Here is a 25035-nt window from a genome sequence, read left to right on the forward strand (position 1 = left end):
CACTGATAACAGTTGGTGATTGATATAAGTACACATCTTCAGTGACACTACACTCTGTGCACTCACACTCATACACACTAGTAGCAGGGTGCAACAGTTAACAATTCCAAGTCCACATAAATAGTAATTACTATTTTCATCCATTACTAAGACAACCAATGATAGTGTTTGATCTCTTTCACCAGTTAGAAGTGGAAGTTCATTAACAAATGACATCACCCACCATAACATAACCATGTCAGGGCTCAATGCTAATGGGCAATACTGAATTCTCAAGTTGACCCCAGTTTCAACTTGTACCAAGTATGCTTTCATGAGTTCATATCAGCAGATACTGCAGGCTGTTTCATCCAGATGATTCCTGTCTCCTGTAAGAAGAGGGTATTCATGAGGTAAGTGTGGTGCACTTGTGTAATATGGTCATTAAAGAAGACCTGTCACCAAAATATTGACTCTGGGGCTGGACCATGTATTGGAGGATCCTGTCCTGATACTGCACAGCCATCAAATTACATTCAAAAGTGATGAGAGATATGAGATCTATACATGATACCAGCCCAAAAATATGATAAACCCATCTCAATGTTGAAACTGTTGGGCTGCATTCCTGTGATGTGCATTGGAACTTGACTACCTCCGCAATCAGGCAACAGAAAAATAATGAACTTGTTGGTGAAGAAGACCTGACATCACTGGTTCTGGTTCCACTATGAGTGTTCCCCTGCCCTCCTCTGTCACACATCAAAATTCTGAAGGATTTGTGCTGTTCGTAATAGAAATCTATTGGCCAAACTGACTATATGGAGATGGCTGCATATTATCCTGTTCAGCAAGTCCTCCCAGTAGCCTCTATAAAGGCAGCTGCAGTTCTGTTACATTCTTGTCAGGTACTGTTTGTAGGTGGTGGTCATCAGCTGGTGTTGCTAGCTGCAGGTGACCACTATGAGGAAAACTACCAGTGTTTTGTGTCTCTTGATAGTGACTGAATATTCAAATGATGCTGCTGTGGTGCACACTATGGATGTATGAGGAGGAGTCAAATGAAAACTTAAGTGTAATTAAAAATGGATATTGCAGGCCGTTGTTCTGTTACTGATGATATAAGGAAGGCCCTACAAGTAGCAGCGTACTACAGACAAGTGAAATGCGGCCACATAGCAGTTTAAATTATCTGCCCCCCTTAGGATATACAACAAAGAAGAACAACATTCTGTCATTCCTTTTCTGCGCAGCGATGGTATGAGTCCTACCGAAATCCATCAGTGAATGAAGGTCCAGCATGGTGATTCATATCTATCACTGCAGAAAGGGTGTGAGTGGAATATAAAGTTGAGAAATGGCATGATGTTTGAGGCAGTTCCTCAACACCAAAGTCATGCACACCACATTATGACACCAGAGTCTACTGCAGCAGGTGAAGCCATTATGATGTAAAATCACCATTCGATTATGGATGAAAGAGCTGCAAATTTCAACATTAGTCATGGCTCAGCACATATTGTCATTCATGAAGTACTTCTGTTTAACAGTGTCTGCAAGATGAGTACCACAGCAGCTCACTTCAGAGCTGAAAGAGTGATGTGTTTACATTTGTGAAGAACTTTTGTGGCACTTTTAAGGTGATACCTTCTTTGTGAGAATTTTTACAGGAGGAGAAACCTGGGTCACTATAACCAACCCGAAACAAAGACAGTAAGCAAGAAAGGGTGCCATTCTTCATCAGCAAAATCCAAAAAGTTTTGGACATAGCCATCTACAGGGAATGGATAAATGTCATTGTCTTGGAACACTACACAACTATGGCAAACACTATCACCAGTGTGTCATATTCCATTATGTAAAAAAATAAGCTTCAGCCTGTAATAAGATCAAAGTGATGTTGACCCTGACTACAAGTGCCATCTTACAGCATGACAGTGCTCATCCTCATACTGCCCATGCAACATTTGCAACTGTTGATGACCTTTACTTTGATACTCTGGCACATCTGCCATACTCACCAGACCTCACGCTGAATGTTTACCACATGTCTGAACCACTCAAAGAGGCAATGGGAGGAAATAAATTTCATTTTGATGAAGAGGTGCAGCAATGGCTGTGCATACAACCAAAAGACTTTTTGCTTTTTTTTTTTTTTTTTTTTCAGTGGAGTCCGTGCACTTCCCATGCACTGGAGGAAGCATTTTGAACAACAGGCAAACTGTGTCAACAAATGGTGTGTTTGTAAACAACTTTTGTTCAATAACAAAAGTTTTAAACAATATTTAAGATTTTTAGTAGGCTCATCTCATAATAACGTTTGCATATTATGATGCTCAATAGCGCAACTGTGAGTTACAATACTGACAGCAATTCTGGAATGCAAATAACATCTCCAAATTCCCACTCTCCTGGTGTACCAGGGGCCAACTTTGATTGACACAAGTGGAGGACATTTTTCGATTACATGAAACTGTATCTGATATGGAACAGTTTGTGTTGATTATATACTCATGTTCAGAAAAAACAGAACACTTTAAATGAGTAGAGATAGGAGATTCATATTCACAGGACATGTACAATGGTATGTTCTGCAGAAATTATTAGCATTTGAACCATATTGGCCTGCTGGTTCAAGGTCAATATTGATATCATGGCGCAACACTACCCATCAGTAAAATGTGCCTGCAGCTCTCATTGTTGCTATAAACCAAAGATAATGGATCAGTGTGACTTGAGCAGACATGCAGGATGCCTCGCAGATGTATGTGCGAACTGTACCACCAAATCAGTAAGTTACAAAAGAGTGTGCATTGCTGGCACGAGAGAATGTGTTCATGTAAGACCAAGTGTTATGGCAGTGCAACGGGTGTGTGCAGAATGGTTCACAGAAGGCCATAGAACACAAGAAGATGAGTCTGGTTGAACCACACAGACACCCCCCCCCCCTCTCAAGAAGATCAACACCTTGTTCTAATGGCATTTCAGGACAGTTCTGCATCCTTCTCAGCTCTGGCGCAACAGTGGAACACATCATACATTATCAAGGGTGACATTCGGTGACTGTTTATTAAAAATGGTTCAAATGGCTCTGAGCACTATGGGACTTAACATCTATGGTCATCAGTCCCCTAGAACTTAGAACTACTTAAACCTAACTAACCTAAGGACAGCACACAACACCCAGCCATCACGAGGCAGAGAAAATCCCTGACCCCGCCGGGAATCGAACCCGGGAACCCGGGGGTGGGAAGCGAGAACGCTACCGCACGACCACGAGATGCGGGCACTGTTTATTATGGTAGGGTTTACATGTGCATTGTCCACTTCTCCGTGTAGCTTTGACAAATGTGCAGAAACATGGTAGACAGCAATGGTATATGCAGCAACATCACTGCAGACAGGAAGGGCACCACACAGTGTTTACAAATGAATCCAGGTACTGTTTGTTTCAAAATGATGGCCGCATTTTGTTTCGCCATAGTGACTGCATTCACACAAGGCATACAACACCAACTTGAGACTGTATGATGTGGGGTGCTATTGGTTAGAGCAACAGATCACAGCTGGTGTGTGTACAGAGCACTGTGACCAGAGTGATGAACATGAATGACATCCTGCAATCCATAGCCATATCCTTTCTGCACAACACCCCAGACGCCATTTTTCAGCAAACCAAAGCATGGCCACATGTTGCACAATGAATAAATGTCTTCTTGGTGTCACAGGATGTCAACCTTTTGCCCTGGCCTGCCAGATCACCAAACTTGTCACCAGTCAGAAATGTGTGAAATATGGTGAAGTGACAAGTGCTGCTCTGTGACCCAATGCCAACCACCACAGATGTACTTTGGAACCAAGTGAATGCAGCGTGGATGGCTATACCACAGGATGCCATTTGCACCTTATACATGTTGATGCCATCACAATGGATCAAGTTATCAGGACCCATGGCATAACCTCTACTTACTAAGCAATGGGACACATGCTGAATTGAGGCAACTGAAATGCTAATCATTTCTGCAGAACATACTAATGTGGGGATGTAGAACCACTAGATCAACCGCCCTCTCCCTCCCCAATAATACTGCTGCCCTACTACAGCAAGAACAACTGTATCTTTGCCAGATCAATTCTCTGTAGTATGCATTCTATGCTAAACGCATTGTGTATACGCTGTGAGAATAAAAGCATTCATAGTAAGTGGCAGGAATATGAGTGATTATTTATCATCATAATTACCATGCCTGCTCCCCACTACCTACACTAATATATATGTCCTTTGAATATGAATGTCTTATCTCTTGTTGTTCAAGTGTTCTAGTTTTTTCTGAATATGAGTCTATTGCTGTAGTTAAACGTGATCAAACAACTGGATGATCTTTTACATCAGCAGTATTATGCCGTGTTTAAGAAAGCTGTACTCCAGCATTCTGTGCTACAACCAGACCCAAGGTTATTAAAAAATTTTAGGTGTAAAGCATGTGCCAGTGACTCCCTATCCCAAGTGCTTTGCTCATAACATGTAATGACAGGTAATGAACTGCTATCAGAATAGTCTTAAAATTTTCTGGCACTGAAGACTCTCACAGAATGTGAGGGCCTCTCTTTATGTTTTTATGAATCTCTCCCTTGACAAACTGGCACACAAACCAGATGCAGTTGTGACTGCATGCATGAATAATACAACCTGTGCCATTGTGAATCAGATTACAGCAGGAGGCCCCAGACCGCTCATTGGGACCACAGCTACTAAAGGGAGCCTCAACATGCGCATTGTGGCAGCACAGACAAGGCCCACTGGCAAAGCCACCTATGGGATAGTTGATGAAGGAGCTAGCCAGAATAAATGCTTGGCTGAATACCGTAGGCATTTTGACAATGATGAGATTCAAGACAATAGCAACCAGTGACATGAAAAGTGGTATTGATACTACAGGCATTTTGCTGATGCAGTGAGGCAGTGCACATGCCCCTGCACATTCCAAAATGGGAGCAATGGGTGCCAGTAGGTGTGCATACTCATCTGAATTTTTCACAGCACCTAAAATGCAGAACAAATGCTATGGTGCGAGCTGTTACAGACTTGACTCGATTACTTTCAAAGACAGAAATCTGGTGCATTTTTCCTAGTGGCCACTGGTTCAGAAATCAGTGTTGATCCAATGATCATTGCAAAAATGAAGATGTTCCTTTTCTCTCCCAAACTCATTGCCTTATCAGACTATGTACTGTCCAGGTCAGCTGCTTTTGATCACACAAATATTTGTGGGCTACACACATTGGCTAAACAAGAGTTGAGATTGCTACCACCTCAATGCAGAGTGCACATGTGTGCATTATGCAAGAGGACACTGGACTCTTATCTGCATGCAACAGTCGATCATTCGGAATTGAGGGAAACCTGCAAGGTCCCTGAATCGTAAATTTTTGAGAAACAAGGACTGTGTTCTGTGGAAAGATCAACCATCCATGAATTAAAAAGAAGAAATTGCTAAAGTACAAAGAAAAATTTCCACATCACAAAAAGAGTTGGAATGCGGATTTGAAGATCTTTAGTGTCTGCATTGCACTACTGTGGTGTCAGACAAATTTAGCCAACACCTGCTGCTTGAGTTCCCTGTGCTGATGGATCCAGTATTGGCCAAGAGCAACAGAAGTCATACCACTCAACATTTTATTGGGACAACTCTGGGTCAGCTGATGGCTCTCAGACTGCAGCACTTGCCTCCTGATAAATTATCTGCAGCAAAACTGGAGTTCAATAAAGCGATCACTGATGGAGCTGTATCATGATCACATAGTTCATGGGCAGCTACATTGAAAATGGTAAATAAGAAAAATGGATCATAAAAAAAGGAGAGAGAGGGAGAAAAGACAGCTGCAACTACACCCTTTGGTCTTTTTGAGCACAATACTAGGCTTTTTGGCGTGCGAAACATTGCACAAACTTAGCAGCATTCCATGCTTGAGATCCTGTGTGGACTCCAGTTTATGTTCTGCTACATGGATGATGTGTTAGTATTTTCAAAAACCAAAGAGCAGCACATCGAGTACCTGTGTACTTTGCTCAAAAGACTAGAGTACAATGGTGTTATGATTAATAAGGATGACTAAAGAAGTAGTAAAATTTCTTGGTTACGCCGTATCACACTATAGTATCTACATCTACACCTATACACTGCGACCCACTGTGAGGATTATGGCAGAAGGTGAATCCCACTGTACCAGTTATAAGGATTTCTGTCCATTCCAGTCAAGAATGGATCATGGGAAGAATGATTGATTGTATGTCTCTGTGCATGCAGTAATTATTCTAATCTTATCCTTGTGATCCCTGTGTGAGTGACACATAGGAGACTGAAGTATGAGGGTAAGTCAATTATTATCCAAAATTTAGTTATATTTTTGTTTATTTTGGGAGTACTGTCATTTTACATTGATGACACGTTTTGTTTAATTGTTGTTATATCTATGCAATTTTCAAGCTGCTGGGTTAGTTGTGTTGTTAATCATGGCTGCTCCGCTGTCTATTTGCACCAAAGAAGAGCAATGTTCAGTGATCTGTTTTTTGTGGTCAGAAGGTCATATCAGGGGGCCCAAATTCATCAAAGATGCATGGTACAGTACGGGAACAGTGTTTTGCCACAACAGAGTGTATACAAATGGATTGAAAAATTCCCAAATGGTCGCACGAGTGTTATGCACGATGAAGGAGCAGGACGACCGCTTACCGCCGCAAATGAAGAATCCACTGAGTGTTCATGTGAAATGATTCTCTTAGACAGACAATTAACGACTGACAAAGTGGCACATCGTCTGCAAATTAGTCATGGTTCTGCCTACGAAATCATCCACAACAGACTTGGGTTTCATAAAGTTTGTACAAGATGGGTCCCAAAACAACTCACACAGCTGCATAAACAAACGTGCTTGGACATCTACAAAAAACATTTGGATCACTACGGTAACAAAGGGGACAACTTCTTACACAGGATCATTACTGGTGACGAAACATGTATCCATCATTATGAGCCGGAGAGTAAATGGCAGAGTATGGAATGGAAACATCCAAATTCGCTGTGCAAGAAAAAGTTCAAGACCCAACCATCTGCAGGAAAACTGATGCTTACAGTTTTGTGGGACGCACAAGGTCCAGTACTGGAACATTATGGGGAAAGGGGCACAACAGTAAATGGTGTATGTTAACAGTGAGATGCTTACTGCCAGGCTAAAGCCTGCAATTCAAAGCAAACACTGAGGATTGCTGTCAAAAAGCATTGTGTTGTTGCACAACAATGCCCATCTGCATACTGCTGCCCACACTGTTGAAACACTCCAGAAACTCAAATTTGAAGTACTGGATCATCCTCCATATAGTCCCGATCTTGCCCCTTCTGACTATCACTTGTTTGGTCCACTCAAACAGGCATTAAGGATCTGTTGATTTGCCGCGGACAAAGCAGTGAAAGAAGTGGTGCATTCCTGGCTTGCAGCATAGCTTCTTTTATGAGGGCATCAGGAAGCTTGTACAATGATGGACCAAGTGCATTGAAACACAAGGAGACTATGTCAAAAAATGATGGTCATGTAAGTTTCCTATTTGATTACAATAAAATGTTATAACTACTTTGCAGATAATAATTGACTTACCCTCGTATATTCCTAGAGTCATCATTTGAAGCTGGTTCTTGAAACTTGTCAACAGGCTTTCTCGGAACAGTTTACAACTGTCTTCAAGAGTCTTCCAGTTCATTTTCCTTAGTATCTCTGTAACACTTTCCCATGGATTAAACAAATCTGTGGCCATTCATACTGTCCTTTTCTGTACACATTCAATATACCCTGTTAGTTATTAGTCCTATTTGGTATGGGTCCCACACACTTGAACAATATTCTAGAAACAGTTGCATAATTGATTTGTAAGCAATCTCCTTTATAGACTGATTGCACTTTGCCAGTATTCTACCAATGAAATGAAGTCTACCACCTGCTTTACCATGGCTGACCCTATGTAATCATCCAATTTCATATCTCTATAAAGTATTACACCCTGGTATATGCACGTGTTGGCTAATTCCAACAGTGGCTTGCTGATATTATAGTTATAGGATAATACATTTTTTCAGTTTGTGAAGTGTACAACCTCACATTTCTGAACATTTAAAGCAAGTCGTCAATCTTTGCACCACATTGAAATCTTATCAAGACTTGGCTGAATATTTATATAGCTTCTTTCAGATAGCACTTCCTTATGGATAGCTGCATCAGCCATAAAAAGCCTGATGTTACTATTAATATCATCTGACAAGGTCATTAATATACAACAAGAAAAGCAATGCCCCCAACACATTTCCCTGTGGTACATCTGAAATTACTTTTACATTACATCTGATGACTCTCCACCCAAGATAACATGCTCGTCCTCCCTACCAAAAAGTTTGCAATTCAGTCACAAATTTCACATGATACCCCATATGGTCATACTTTTGACAATAAGTGTAAGTGTGGTACTGAATCAAGTGCTTTTTGGAAATCAGGGATACTGCATTACCTGATTGCCTTGGTACAAAGCTCTCAGCATCAATACCAGAGAAGGAAAGCTGCTACTCACAATATAGCGGAGATGCTGAGTTGACTCAGGATCTCCGCTATATGGTAAGTAGCAACTTTCCTTCTGTGGTATTGTTACATTCGATCCTGGATTTTTGATTGTTTGAAAGCTTTCAGTATGTTATGTGATAAAAGTTTTTTTGAATCCACAATGATTGGCATGGAGGAGGTCATTCTGTTCAACATACCTCAGTATGTTTGAGCTCAAAACATGTTCTAAGATTCTAATAAAAATTAATGTCAAGCATATTGGGCAGTTGTTTTGTGGATCACTTCTACTACCCTTCTTGTACACAGGTGTGACCTGCACTTTTTTCTGAGAACTGGGCACAGATATTTGTCTGAGGGATCTACCAATAGATTATAGTTAGAAGAGGGGCCAACTCATCTATGAGTTCATTATAGAACCTGATGAATTCAATCAGGCCCTGGAGCTTTGTTCAATTTTAATAATTTCAGCTGCTTCTCAACACCTCGATACTAATATTTATTTCATTCATATTTTTTGTGGTACAAAGCTTAAAGTGGGGCAATTCTTCTGAGTTTTTCTTTGTAAAGGAACATTTGAAAACAGAGTTATCCTAAATTTCAGTTCCTGTATCATTCACTAGGGACTGGACATTAACTTTGGTGCCACTAATGACAACATTCTGGTACAGTAGTCATTGCTCTCTTGACAGCTAAATGTGTTTCATTCAGCATCTCTCTAGCTACAGCCCTACGCTTTGTTTAACACCTATTATGCAGTAATCTCTGTTTCTTTAGAAGTTTCTTTACAGTGACTCTATCCATGCAGGTTCCCTCCCATTATGAACTGTTCTACTGGGTACATATCTATTCAGTGCATGGTCAATTATTCTTTTAAACTTGAGCCATAGTTCCAGTACATGCTCCTGCCCTGTCGTGAAAACTTTAGGTTACTCATAGAGATATGACACTACCGATTTTTTATCTAGTTCACTGAACATATATGTCTTTCTGTTTGTTTTAGTTGCCCTTTGTATTTTGGTAATCATTGTTGCTGCAACCACATCATGGACACTTATACCAGTTTTGGAGTGGATGTCCTCAAAGATGTCATGTCTATTTGTTGCCATTAGATCCAATATATTTCCATCATGAGTGGCGTTCCTGACTATCTGTTCTAGGTAGTTTTCAGAGAACGCATTTATTAATGCTTGACAGAATGTCTTATCAAACCCACCGCTAACAGAACAGTAATTTTCCTAATTAATTGTTGGATGGTTCAAGCCTCCACAAATGTTTACAGAAAGACCTAGGTATGTTCAAGTGAACCAGGTTTTCTCTAATTTTTTTGGTTAAATTACGAGATGAGTCTGGTGGGTGAGAGAAGGATCCAACTATCACATTATGTCCACCCCTGATTGCCCAGTCAATCTCTGTGGGAGGTATGTCTTTGATCTTACACTGATACTTCTGAATTTCCTACAGCTGTTGTTATCTGGATTGGATGGAGAGTCACCTAATCTAAAAAACCCTTGTGTGCAATCCAAACTCAGTCAGCTACTGAGTAGCAGCCTATGATGTGTAGTGCACACTTGATGTATTTAGGGGGACCACAGAATTCTCAACCCTACGGAACAGGTCCAGGGAATGGCAATCTAGCTTGTCACAGAACCTCTGAAGGCTCTGATTCAGTCCTTCCATGACTCAGAACCAAAGGGCCATGATCAGTTTGGGAGAACAATGCTGCAAAATGTGAGCTTCATTGAAACACCATGCACAAGTTTGGTCTTCTCAACCATCTTTGCTAATCGGTGGCATGATCCGAGTATGACCTCAGAACACAGATGAGAGACATCATTTGTTCCATTGTGTGCTACAATCTACAGTTGGTTGCACCCTGTTCCCTAAATGGCCACTGGAATAGCCTCTTTAATATGTTTGAAGTGCCAACAATTAATAGACCTCTACCCTTTTGCATTTGCTGCCTCCTGACACCAGACAAAACAGGTTGCTCCAAAACAGGTGAAGTGAGTCAAGCTGGCTCAGTTTCAGTGAGAGACAGCACTTCAAACTCGCTGGTTAGGGGGAACAGTACAATACCCTGAGTCCTCTCTGGTCCCCATCCACTCTATACAGGATGCCTAAACTACCACTGACATGCCACATGCAGGCAAGTGGACAAGTAATGACAGATCCTTTACTTTTTGCAGAGGAGACCAGATCCACAAGAGAGGACACTACTTGAGGTACCTCTGGTACTGGTACCACAGGTACATGACTCTCGGGAGCTCTTCCAACACACTGATTCGCAACAGTGCCAATCATTTGACAGTAGTTGGGGCATTTTCCAGCTGCTTATGAACATCAACAAATTCATCGTGTGTTCTAGAACAGCATTCACATTGGGCTCCATTTTGGTTGAGGCAATGTATTACAAGGAATGAAAAAATAAGTTTAAATTAAGCTGGCTGATTGTCTTTTAATCCGTTGAGCTAAAAAGTAGCTAATTCCCTGTAAGACATGAAGCAAATACATAAAACAAGATTTCTATTTAGGCAACACAAAAACCTGAGGTAAAAATTACTAGTTTTCTAAAACTTTTCATGGTAAATTATAGTTGTTAGCAAACTCAAAAACAGAGGTTATTTGTGGTAAATGTAGATAATATGGGGGACTACTTTTTAAGGGAAAACTAGACATAACACAATACTTTACAATATTTACTACAGTAACTAAATTACAAACTACTACAGTAACTAAATTACAAACTCCCATTTACTATAAATTAGATTATGCACATGACAGTTGTAGCTACTAAAAACTCAAAAATGCACATTTATCAGTATTGATATACAATGAAGTTCAAGGATGATGTATTCTTTGGCAGAACTATGACCCACAAATTGTGATTTGCTATGATATAAATTACGTATCCAAAGCACTCGTATTGGTAACTTATGAAAATATAGTTTCGTAATCATCCAAAAATTTTTAAAAATAACCTGTTTCTCATATAATTGTACAATGAAATTAGAGAAAGATTGTTTCAAACAAGAATAGGCCTACTGTTCTCAAAAATTTAAAAGAGCATCATTAAGTTTATAATTGACAATAACAGTAAGAGTTTATTACAACACTCACGAATGTTGGAAATTTCTCAGTATATCAGAATACAAATGGGTATTGATACAATCAATTAAATATTATGCAGAAGCAAAGCGAATTGTAAAATAAGGGGTCTAGAACTTCAAATTGATACATGAATCTTGTGCACGCAGTCTCAACAAAGGAAAATTCTGAAGTTGATTTTTATGCATAAAGAAAAGGACGTATTGCATAGATTTTTCACTTAGTTGGTTCTGTTCACACTTCTACACGGGCAGGCCAAAGAAGAACACTGCCCCATGAGTTTATCATGGTCAAAATGACTAAATTGTGCAGCACCAACAAAGTACATTTTCTGCCTGTTGCAGCTAACAATGCATCATTCCACGTCACACCATTTCCTGAAAAAGTGACAGATTTTGTAAACATGCCCACTGCTTCTACATTTAAAGGCCTTAGACATTTCCTGGAGACCTTAAATTATTACAGAACACATTTGGCAGAGCTACAGGAGCGACTTAACAAACTGCTCACTCTTAAAAACACATCCGGTAGCAGGAAGGTACCATGGACTCCTGAAGGTACATCTGCATACAGACCTAAAAATTGCAATGGTGAGTGCTACATGTTGGCATATCCTGTTCAGAATGTGCCAATCACCTTGTGGGGTGACAAGTCAGACAGTGCTGGGCCCAGTGTCACAATACATTGCAGTGAAATAGCAGCATGTGGCTTTTTTTCCAAAAATCTGCCAGTGAAGCAGAAACAATGGAGTGCATTTGACAGGGAATTCCTGGCCGTACATCTGGCTGCCAAACATTTCCAACCATTCCTAGAGGGACAGATATTTATGATTCTCACACATTATAAGCCTCTGACAAACATATTCCAATATATTACTGGTCTCAAATCACCACATCAAATTCACCAAGCAGAGTGCAATGCCCAATATTCCACAGATGTGCAATGCATCACAGGACAGGATAACATCATGGCTGACTGCTTGTTACGCAACTGTGCAGCATTTTCCATCGTTAACAGGACTGACATTGCAGCAGAGCCAGATACAGTTTCCTTCAGTAGTGTCAGACTGATCCTGCATTAACAGGCCTATACCTTGAGCCCCTGGCACTGCACAATACAAATCAAGGGATTTGGTGAAACACTTCAGGGAACAAGTGACGTCCATTTATCCCAGAAAAGTGGCAAGTCTGTGTTTGACACATTTCACAACCTAGCACACCCAGTGATAAGAGTTACTGCTAAGATAGTATCAGATGGGGTTGTTTGGTAGAGAATGCAGAAATACTGCTGTTGATGGGCTCAATGTTGGATGCAATCTCACCATAACTTTTCTGCAGTGGATGGCTTCTCCTCTTTTTCAGGGAGGTTCTGATACTTGCAATTGGATATTGTAGGCCCTCTTCCCCCTTCAGAATGGTTTTGTATCCTATTTACCATGGGAGGCTGTCCCAGTACCATATATTTCAGCAGTGTCTGTTGCCCGTGCCTTGATCTCTATTTGATTCTCCAGGTTTGGCATTTCTTGACAGGGACAGAGAGTTTGAATACCAACTGTCTGAGGAACTTTTGAGATTATGGAGGTACAAATACGGATTAACTACAAGCTAACATCCCACCAGCACCTACTGTGCAGAATCCTGGATGGCTTCACTACCATTAGTACCTCTATGGGTTTGCACCATAATTGAAGAAGATGTATTGTGTTCCTCTGCCCATTTAGTCTATGGTGAGCAACTGAAAATACTAAGCTAACTTTTCTCACTCTTGACCCCTTCCACTCTATTGGTTATGGAAGATGGCATATTTTTACACAATCTAAAAACTCATATGCAACTGCTCAAATCTATCAATGCATCGCGACATGGAGATAAACAAATTTTCTTCAAGAAAGATTTGTTCAAATGCAAGTTTGTACAGATAAGAGATGCCACTGCTACACCTCCTCTTCCCCCTCCACATAAATCTCTATAAGGCCCTTTCCATAAGTGTCAAAATGTTTATAGTTGAAAAAAATGGTAAACAAGACACAGTGTCAGTTGAGCCCCTTTGGCCAGCATACTCTAAAACATGTCAGGATGAACCACGCAATGAAAGAGCCCATTGTTATATTCTTGGCATGACATGTTGGACAGGGATAGACAAATTTACCTCCCTGAACAGACTGAAAATCCAAATGTGTTCACACAGTCTGGCAGACAAATATTTTGCTGACACACCATGGTCCAGGGGCCCAGCATTTTGAAGTTCAGTCCAGTTGATGGACCAACAAATCATGTTAGTAAATATGATACACACATTAATTGCTGAGCTACAAATCTCCCAAAAGATGGGGAAGGGTCTGATGTGTTGGAATAAAATGGAAAATCAATATGGAGTGAATGCAGGCATGATCATGAGTTAGCTGTGATATGAAAATGGGATTTATCTTTGTATTGGACGATATTATTTATGTTTACATAATCTTTGGTAACTATTATGGTGTGTGTTTCTATTGTGTGCATTGTATCATTATTCTACCTATAGTGAGTAAATGCAATAAAATGTTGGCTACTATCATAATTGTGTGTATAAAAAGTGAAAGAAGAATACCCTAAACTATGCCTCACTGGTGAAAAATTACAATACACAATGACATTCATCCTCAAGGCATCAATCATAAATGACTGATAACTATCCCAAAACTCTAACTTATAGTCGGAAAATGACACTCCACCTCATGAGACATCAATCTGGCAGATTTATAGCTGGAGGTGTCAGTCACAGTTGCATTGCCACTAGCACATTTGAGATTTTGTACATAGTTTGATATCTACTGTTGTTTTCAAACACATGCCTGAATTTATTTTGTAACATTTGTGCTGTAGATCCACTGAAACTATAAGGTTTCTTTTGGTGTCATGAACATGCTGAACTGTTTCAGACAGGAGGATCTCTTTCTTTTCAAGTTTGTCAATTTGTGCTGATAAGGAAACACAAGTTGGCAGATATATATATATGCCAAGTCATTTTTAACACTGTGTCACTCAATGTTTCCTGAAGGATTCCAAGTGAAGCTGCATCATCTGTGTATAGTACAATTGCTACTAAGGCAAAATCATCAAAATCTTCTGCATAATACTGGACTTCAGTGAGACAAGTTCCCACCAAGTTATTACTTGGATGGGTGGCAGTGATATGTTGGGAATTTTGGTCCTGAATATGGGAATTCTTCTCAGTAATATAACAAACACTCTTGTCCGAATAGAAATCAATTTATCCATATTAGGATACATTACTCCAATTTCTCCACATAGTTCGTGCAAACCATGCACAATGCATGTAACAATGATCATTTTAGGATAACTAACAACAAGACCTGTAGACTTTTCTTCATTAAATAATCTTACCACCATATCACGGTATGCAGTAGTCATTTCTTGGCTTGTTGACAGAAAACATTTCTTCAAAATCACTAAAACATTTTTAATACCCCTCAATGGTATTTCCAACTTTCCTACCAGTTGAGTGAGGGTTCATCTAATGTAACCCAGATTTTCTCATTTTCATACACAGATTGGGTTTGCTGTAGAGTAGATTGGTAACGCTTGGGAAGATAATTTTTTCTCAACATTGACTCTTCAGAAGTGTGAAGATTTGCATATTTGTAGTGCAACTTCCTTAGTACTGAACTGTTCACCTTAGAAAGAGGTTTCCTGACAGGCACAAATGCCATACATAAATCTTCACAGTAAACTGAAAATGTGTCAGGTCTTGCAGAAGAATCTGGAACTGCGTCACTAATTAGGGGCCATTTTTTTCATCAGGCGTGAACTGCGGCAAGATATTGCTTGCCCTCCATGTGTTGTGTTAACTTGGTTTTGCTGTTCAGTCTTCACTGCTTTCCACATGGTTAGTAGAACAGAATGTGTCCATCTGAACTAAAATTATCCTTAAATTTTGCAACACACTACTGCAGACTATAACATGTTGTCATTTTTATTTTAGGCATTGTAGTATTGCCTTGCATTTCCAACTACAAAAATGAACTATCCATGTGTGAGTTAGGAGGAAGGTGAGGCATATGGTGCAATAAAGCTCTGGACAAGGTAGTCCATGGCTTCTACTGTGAGTGTGACTGATAGGATGATAGACAAATCACTGCAAGCTGATATGCAGAAATAGAATAACACTGCATTTAGGGGAGCAGATGTTTATGTTAATATTAAATAGCTCACAGGTTCTTCCTCAGCTGAATAACACAAAATAGAAATGAAATGACCATAAAGAACTAGCATATTGATAAAAAAAACTGTAAATATTATGTGCTAATAATTGAAAAACAGGAATTAATGTAATTGTAGGAAAAATGTTTAAAATATGTATTTGCATTAAAAATGTTTATTTATCTAAATATCTGAGCTTCATTTATAATACATGCTGAAAGCAGAAAATTACTAAGACACTGGAAAAAGGCCAAAGTAATATCAATTTACAACAGTCAGGGTATATTTCAATTGAGCACAATTTGTAATTAGGTCATTCTCTATGTGGAGACAGCAGTCCTTATGGGATTACATTGTAATGAAAAATCAATGACCTCATATCCTGAAGTTGTGCTAATGTAGAGAAGTTCAAGCAGATAAAAACAAAAATTTACAGCAGTGGGTAAAAAGTTAGGTTTGCAACATGAGACACAGACATATGAACTAGATGAGAATAGAAGTTGATAATAGAACCAGCTATATTGATAAAATAATTTCATGTGCTCCCCCCATGAACCATGGACCTTGCTGATGCTGGGGAGGCTTGCGTGCCTCAATGATACAGATAGACTTACCGCAGGTGCAACCACAACGGAGGGGTATCTGTTGAGAGGCCAGACAAACATGTGGTTCCGGAAGAGGGGCAGCAGCCTTTTCAGTAGCTGCAGGGGCAACAGTCTGGATGATTGACTGATCTGGCCTTGTAACACTAACCAAAATGGCCTTGCTGTTCTGGTACTGCAAACGGCTGAAAGCAAGGGGAAACTACAGCCGTAATTTTTCCCGAGGGCATGCAGCTTTACTGTATGATTAAATGATGATGGCGTCCTCTTGGGTAAAATATTCCAGAGGTAAAATAGTCCCCCATTCGGATCTCCGGGCGGGGACTACTCAAGAGGACGTCGTTATCAGGAGAAAGAAAACTGGTGTTCTACGGATCGGAGCATAGTGGGAATTAGTGAAGTTTGTTGACAGCAGGAACAAGACTTTTGGTCAGGTGAATACAGGGTTATAAATACAAAATCAAATAGGGGTAATGCAGGAGTAGGTTTAATAATGAATAAAAAAAATAGGAGTATGGGTAAGCTACTGCAAACAACATAGTGAACGTATTATTGCGGCCAAGATAGACACGAAGCCCATGCCTACTACAGTATTACAAGTTTATATGCCAACTAGCTCTGCAGATGACAAAGAAATTGATGAAATGTATGATGAGATAAAAGAAATTATTCAGATAGTGAAGGGAGATGGAAATTTAATAGTCATGGGTGACTGGAATGTGAGAGTAGGAAAAGGAAGAGAAGGAAACATAGTAGGTCAATATGGATTGGGGCTAAGAAATTAAAGAGGAAGCCGCCTTGTAGAATTTTGCGCAGAGCATAACTTAATTATAGCTAACACTTGGTTCAAGAATCATAAAAGAAGGTTGTATACATGGAAGAATCTTGGAGATACTAAAAGGTATCAGATAGATTATATAATGGTAAGACAGAGATTTAGGAACCAGGTTTTAAATTGTAAGACATTTCCAGGGCCAGATGTGGACTATGACCACAATCTGTTGGTTATGAACTGTAGATTAAAACTGAAGAAACTACAAAAACGTGGTAATTTAAGGAGATGGGACATGGATAAACTGAAAGAACGAGAGGATGTACAGAGTTTCAGGGAGAGCATAAGGGCACAATTGACAGGAATGGGGGAAAGAAATACAGTAGAAGAAGAATGGGTAGCTTTGAGGGATGAAGTAGTAAAGGCAGCAGAAGATCAAATATGTAAAGAGACGAGGGCTAGTAGAAACCCTTGGGTAACAAAAAAATATTGAATTTAATTGATGAAAGAAGAAAATATAAAAATGCAGTAAATGATTCAGGCAAAAAGGAATACAAACGTCTCAAAAATGAGATCGACAGGAAGTGCAAAATGGCTAAGCAGGGATGGCTAGAGGACAAATGTAAGGATGTAGAGGCCTATCTCACTAGGGGTAAGATAGATACTGCCTACAGGAAAATTAAAGAGAGATAAGAGAACGACTTGTATGAATATCAAGAGCTCAGATGGAAACCCAGTTCTAAGCAAAGATGGGAAAGCAGAAAGGTGGAAGGAGTATATAGAGGGTCTATACTAGGGCGATGTACTTGAGGACAATATTATGGAAATGGAAGAGGATGTAGATGAAGATGAAATGGGAGATATGATACTGCGTGAAGAGTTTGATAGAGCTCTGAAGGACCTGAGTCAAAACAAGGGCCCCGGAGTAGACAACATTCCATTAGAACTACTGACAGCCTTGGGAGAGCCAGTCCTGACAAAACTCTACCATCTGGTGAGCAAGATTTATGAAACAGGTGAAATACCACCAGACTTCAAGAAGAATATAATAATTCCAATCCCAAAGAAAGCAGGTGTTGACAGATGTGAAAATTACCGAACTATCAGTTTAGTAAGTCACAGCTGCAAAATACTAATGCAAATTCTTTACAGACGAATGGAAAAACTGATAGAAGCCGACCTCGGGGAAGATCAGTTTGGATTCCGTAGAAATGTTGGAACATGTGAGGCAATACTGACCCTACGACTTATCTTAGAAGCTAGATTAAGGAAAGGCAAACCTACGTTTCTAGCATTTGTAGACTTAGAAAGCTTTTGACAATGTTGACTGGAATACTCTCTTTCAAATTCTGAAGGTGGCAGGTGGCAGGGGTAAAATACAGGGAGCGAAAGGCTATTTACAATTTGTACAGAAACCAGATTGCAGTTATAAGAGTCAAGGGGCATGAAAGGGAAGCAGTGGTTGGGAAGGGAGTGAGACAGGGTTGTAGCCTATCCCTGATGTTATTCAATCTGTATATTGAGCAACCAATAAAGGAAACAAAAGAAAAGTTCAGAGTAGGTATTACAATCCATGGAGAAGAAAAAAAATTTGAGGTTCGCCGATGACATTGTAATTCTGTCAGAGACAGCAAAGGAAGTGTAGTTGAACGGAATGGACAGTGTCTTGAAAGGAGGGTATAAAATGAACATCAACAAAAGCAAAACATGGATAATGGAATGTAGTCGAATTAAGTCGGGTGATGCTGAGGGAATTAGATTAGGAAATGAGACACTTAAAGTAGTAAAGGAGTTTTGCTATTTGGTGAGCAAAATAACTGATGATGGTCAAAGTAGACTGGCAATGGCAAGGAAAGCGTTTCTGAAGAAGAAAAATTTGTTACATCAAGTATAGATTTAAATGTCAGGAAGTCGTTTCTGAAAGTATTTGTATGGAGTGTAGCCATGTATGGAACTGAAATGTGGACGATAAATAGTTTGGACAAAAAGAGAATAGAAGCTTTTGAAATGTGGTGCTACAGAAGAATGCTGATGATTAGATGGGTAGATCATATAACTAATGAGGAGGTATTGAATAGAATTGGGGAGAAGAGGAGCTTGTGGCACAACTTGACTAGAAGAATGGTTCGGTTGGTAGGACATGTTCTGAGACATCAAGGGATCACCAATTTAGTATTGGAGGGCAGCGTGGAAGGTAAAAATCGTAGAGGGAGACCAAGAGATGAGTACACTAAGTAGATTCAGAAGGATGTAGGCTGCAGTAGGTACTGGGAGATGAAGAAGCTTGCACAGGATAGAGTAGCATGGAAAGCTGCATCAAACCAGTCTCAGGACTGAAGATGACAACAACAACAACAACAATTTCATGTGTACAAAATACTTGAATTACAAATGAATTTTGTCAAGATTTGACATTCTTCAAACTGACAACTGGAAAAATAGGGATAAAAAGTTAAAAATATATCAATAACAACACAAATGTACACTTTAACAAAGAGTAATCATGCATCTGAAATATGTATTACAGTCACAATTCATAGAAAATCCACAAGTAATGATCCATTCACAATTCATTGAGAATCCACAGATAATGAAACAAATTATCTGTGATACAAACTTTCACAAAGGTATGCTATGTATAACACATTAATTTACACAGAATCAATGAAAATTAACAGGAGGAACAATCAAATAATGTGTAAGTTTCCATGTAAATTTTTGATTTAGAGTGATTTTCTCTGGCACATGTTGTCTGACTTGCACACAAAGGAGAAGATGAAAGCCAGCAGAAGTCCTTAAGAATTAAGAAACATGGATAGATATCCACTCATTTTCACACTCAATATGTATAGTGACACTTTTTGCACTAGCATGCCAAACCTGATCAGTACAATGTCAGTTTATGTGGCTGAGAACTTGAATAATAAGCAGCACATTCACAGCACATCTTTCTCACTTGAAGTACATAACCTTAAATTTTCCTTTTCCTACATATACAACAGGTCTGGGTAAGTAGTGGCCCATGGTCCGTATGTGGTCTGCTAATGATTTTTTTCTGGGCTACCAGGACAGTCAGAATTTTTATGTAACAATTTATACCTTTTCTGAAATGCAAAGTTAACTGATGCATGCAATCATTTTAAAAGGTACAGCCCTCTGCTAACCTCTTCTTCCACAAAGTGGCCCCCGAAACAAAACTGTACTTTCTCCGTAACAGTAACACTTGCTGAGGAATCCCACTTTCTCTTTCTTACATTATGAGTAGTTGATAATCTATCATTCTCCGGTTACTAATTTGTTTCACATTCTCAGAACGTTAAGATATGGAAAAAAGATGTCTTGTATGTTTGCTGGTTCTATTCAATGAAACTTGGACTAAAATACAGTCGGAGTTGACAGCAATCAACCTAGTGAATTATAAACCATAGGTTCCATTAAGATACTACACTCCTGGAAATTGAAATAAGAACACCGTGAATTCATTGTCCCAGGAAGGGGAAACTTTATTGACACATTCCTGGGGTCAGATACATCACATGATCACACTGACAGAACCACAGGCACATAGACACAGGCAACAGAGCATGCACAATGTCGGCACTAGTACAGTGTATATCCACCTTTCGCAGCAATGCAGGCTGCTATTCTCCCATGGAGACGATCGTAGAGATGCTGGATGTAGTCCTGTGGAACGGCTTGCCATGCCATTTCCACCTGGCGCCTCAGTTGAACCAGCGTTCGTGCTGGACGTGCAGACCGCGTGAGACGACGCTTCATCCAGTCCCAAACATGCTCAATGGGGGACAGATCCGGAGATCTTGCTGGCCAGGGTAGTTGACTTACACCTTCTAGAGCACGTTGGGTGGCACGGGATACATGCGGACGTGCATTGTCCTGTTGGAACAGCACGTTCCCTTGCCGGTCTAGGAATGGTAGAACAATGGGTTCGATGACGGTTTGGATGTACCGTGCACTATTCAGTGTCCCCTCGACGATCACCAGTGGTGTACGGCCAGTGTAGGAGATCGCTCCCCACACCATGATGCCGGGTGTTGGCCCTGTGTGCCTCGGTCGTATGCAGTCCTGATTGTGGCGCTCACCTGCACGGCGCCAAACACGCATACGACCATCATTGGCACCAAGGCAGAAGCGACTCTCATCGCTGAAGACGACACGTCTCCATTCGTCCCTCCATTCACGCCTGTCGCGACACCACTGGAGGCGGGCTGCACGATGTTGGGGCGTGAGCGGAAGACGGCCTAACGGTGTGCGGGACCGTAGCCCAGCTCCATGGAGACGGTTGCGAATGGTCCTCGCCGATACCCCAGGAGCAACAGTGTCCCTAATTTGCTGGGAAGTGGCGGTGCAGTCCCCTACGGCACTGCGTAGGATCCTACGGTCTTGGCGTGCATCCGTGCGTCGCTGCGGTCCAGTCCCAGGTCGACGGGCACGTGCACCTTCCGCCGACCACTGGCGACTACATCGATGTACTGTGGAGACCTCACGCCCCACGTGTTGAGCAATTCGGCGGTACGTCCACCCGGCCTCCCGCATGCCCACTATACGCCCTCGCTCAAAGTCCGTCAACTGCACATACGGTTCACGTCCACGCTGTCGCGGCATGCTACCAGTGTTAAAGACTGCGATGGAGCTCCGTATGCCATGGCAAACTGGCTGACACTGACGGCGGCGGTGCACAAATGCTGCGCAGCTAGCGCCATTCGACAGCCAACACCGCGGTTCCTGGTGTGTTCGCTGTGCCGTGCGTGTGATCATTGCTTGTAGAGCCCTCTCGCAGTGTCCGGAGCAAGTATGGTGGGTCTGACACACCGGTGTCAATGTGTTCTTTTTCCATTTCTAGGAGTGTATTACTATTGCTGCTGCTGCTACTACTACTACTACTACTACTACTACTACTACTAAAATACTGTTACTATTGCTGCTGCTGATCTCTCTCTCTCTCTCTCTCTCTCTCTCTCTCTCTCTCTCTCTCTCTCTCTCTCTCTTATACTTATTTTACATGTCATTGCAGCTCATCAGCGTCCTCACTCCTAAGGATGCAAGATTTGTCTCATCATCCACAGTATTATTTTCTAGATGGGAAGATATGTGTGACCTAGTTATGGTAGAATGCTCCAGATGTTCTAGAATGAGCATTCCTTGTGCTAAGCATTCTAGAGTTATACTGGAACACCGGCCGGAGTGGCCGAGCGGTTAAAGGCGCTACAGTCTGGAACCGCACGACCGCTGCGGTCGCAAGTTCGAATCCTGCCTCGGGCATGGATGTGTGTGATGTCCTTCGGTTAGTTATGTTTAAGTAGTTCTAAGTTCTAGGGGACTTATGACCACAGCAGTTGAGTCCCATAGTGCTCAGAGCCATTTTTATACTGGAACATACACACAGGTGTACATCCATTTTATACATATATATGAATGAGTTATGGACACCGCGAAAGGTAAATTAACGAGTTGTTTTGTGGCAAGGATAATGTTTTGATCCATCATTAAATATCTGTATAAAACAAAGTGAGAAACACGCTTTTCAATTTATTAATTCACGTATCTTCGTCCTTTTGTTTTGGGAAGTGGTAGCGTACAGACATATGCTTGGATCAGTCATACCAGCCTTGTTAAAAATGTTTATTCTAATCATTCATTAAAAGTATCATAAAAAGTTATTGAAAAAGGAATATTTATTTATATGGTTATAAGGTCAACTCCTATCTATTCATCATTTCTTTCACAGCCGAGATCCTGCAACAAGAGGTTCAATGGAGACAAGAATAATTTACACAGTATCCAGAGGAGTGTTTCTGCATCAACATTGTTACAGTCAAGACTAAACATAATGGAATTACTATGAAGGTAATGACTCAGACTTGATAGACACCAATTGAACTTGGTTTAATTATACTAAAAATACTGTGCTTCATGTGGCAGATCGACAATTTCAATGGTTGCAGTAATTATTTTGCACCGCACACTACTGGAAGCAGCAGTACATAATGCAAATTGTGTATTGACCTTGAATTCCATAAATTACCTTCAAAATTTTTTTCAACTGTTCTTTGCAATCAATTTTCCCAATTATTCTAGCAATTATTCATTCACTTCCACATCCCTATTCAAAAGTGAAAGAGGATACTAACGATGGACAGAGAATGAAAACTAGAGGTGCAGCAGTATGCATGTATGGGTCGTGGAGCAGGTACACAATCAAATAAAATAAAAGACAGGGGATCAGTAACACACATAATTTCATGGCAGCGATGTGCTGGAAAGTGTCTCAACAGTCCAGGAAGAAAAATAATCAATTAGACTTCAGTTAGTGCACTGTATAGATAGTCTTTAGATATTAATGCAGTCTTCTGGCAGTACAACCATTCATGTACTAACAGTAATACCACACATATTCATAGAACCATGGACAAGAGAAAAATGAAACTAGCATTATGTTTAATGAAAAAACTTCAATAATATGGAATTATGAGGAATAGTCTTACCTTCTTGTCTGGACTATATTGCTTTAGATCTGTGTGATAAACACAAGCTGTATTTGGGAATACAGTGAGGACAGGTATTCTGCATTCAACCTCACCACTAACAGAACCACAGGCTTGAAATAAAATCTGCTTAGAATCAGAGAGTATGTGTTTAATACAGTGCTTTGCCAAGGGAAGTACTTGTTCTGTGCATCTGACACCTCCCTCAGTAAACATACACTTCCTAAATCTCTGTTTACGGATAGCCATTCCTGCCTCTGTTCTTTGATCGTGCAATTTACGCATTTCTTTGGCAAGACCTGAATGTTGATGGTACCTTGTAGTGGCCTTGGAAAATTCAAAATTTGGGTGTCCATGTTTCATTAGTGTGGGAAATATTTGTGAGCCCCACATTTCTTTCTCCTGTTTCTTCTGAGATAAGTATTTCCTGTAACCTTCCTTCAGATGATATTCAAGTGTTCCAAGTTGTTTTTTATACAGATATTTTAGTCTTATTAATTTACTAGAAGTTATTCTTAAAACTTCTTCCAATGTGTAAATACCTGCATTTTTTAGACAATCGTTTGAGTAATTAGGAGGATGTTCTGTATCAAGGATTCCATTTGACATAATTGAATCTGTATCACTATCATATTCACTCTGAGAACTAGATGTTATATCATACCTCTTGTAAATATTATCTCTCACTTCAGAATGAATTTCCTGGTTTTCATGATATTTGGAAGTCGTCGTTTTTATGTCACATGAGTTACGATTTCCAACCAATAAATTAAAACTTGGAAAAAATGATTCAGGAATCGTTTCAGCTGTAAATAGTTGATGATCCTTTTCTTCATAGATGTGAGCTTCCACAGAATTCCTCTCAGAAAAAGACTCTTCTGACAAGTCAGTTTTATCACTCTGACTAACAGGCATATCACATGTCTTTACATATTCATTATGATCACAGCAGCGACATTTGACTGGCGTGTTTGTTTCTTCCTTCATGTCTTGCAAGTAGTAATCAAAAATGTGTTCTTTGGATTTCAGACTCTCATAAACCTTATGCTGTTCCGTATGTGGCTGCATTGTGTACACAAATTGTATTACAAGCCCATATCACCTGAAATGAAAATAAGTGAATGTTGATGAATCACAGTGTGAGAAAGTCTATAATAAATGTCTTAACCCCCCCCCCTCCCAAACACACACATCAAATAAAATTTAAAAAGCTCAAGTGAAACTAAAATACACTGCACTCATCCTCTGAAACTATGCAAATTATTATT

The 25035-nt window shown here is 40.2% G+C and overlaps 1 protein-coding gene across 1 annotated transcript in view; it reads right to left on the reverse strand.

Moving 5' to 3' along the window:
• LOC124594153 (KAT8 regulatory NSL complex subunit 2-like) overlaps positions 1–24835 on the reverse strand; it is a 68762-nt gene extending 43927 nt beyond the window's left edge. The window contains exon 1 of the mRNA XM_047132509.1: positions 23768–24835. Coding sequence (XP_046988465.1) covers positions 23768–24835 — 1068 coding nt within the window. The remainder of the gene's footprint in view (positions 1–23767) is intronic.
• Positions 24836–25035: the final 200 nt, after the last annotated feature.

The sequence above is a fragment of the Schistocerca americana genome, chromosome 2 (assembly GCF_021461395.2).
Source record: "Schistocerca americana isolate TAMUIC-IGC-003095 chromosome 2, iqSchAmer2.1, whole genome shotgun sequence".
Lineage (NCBI taxonomy): Eukaryota > Metazoa > Arthropoda > Insecta > Orthoptera > Acrididae > Schistocerca > Schistocerca americana.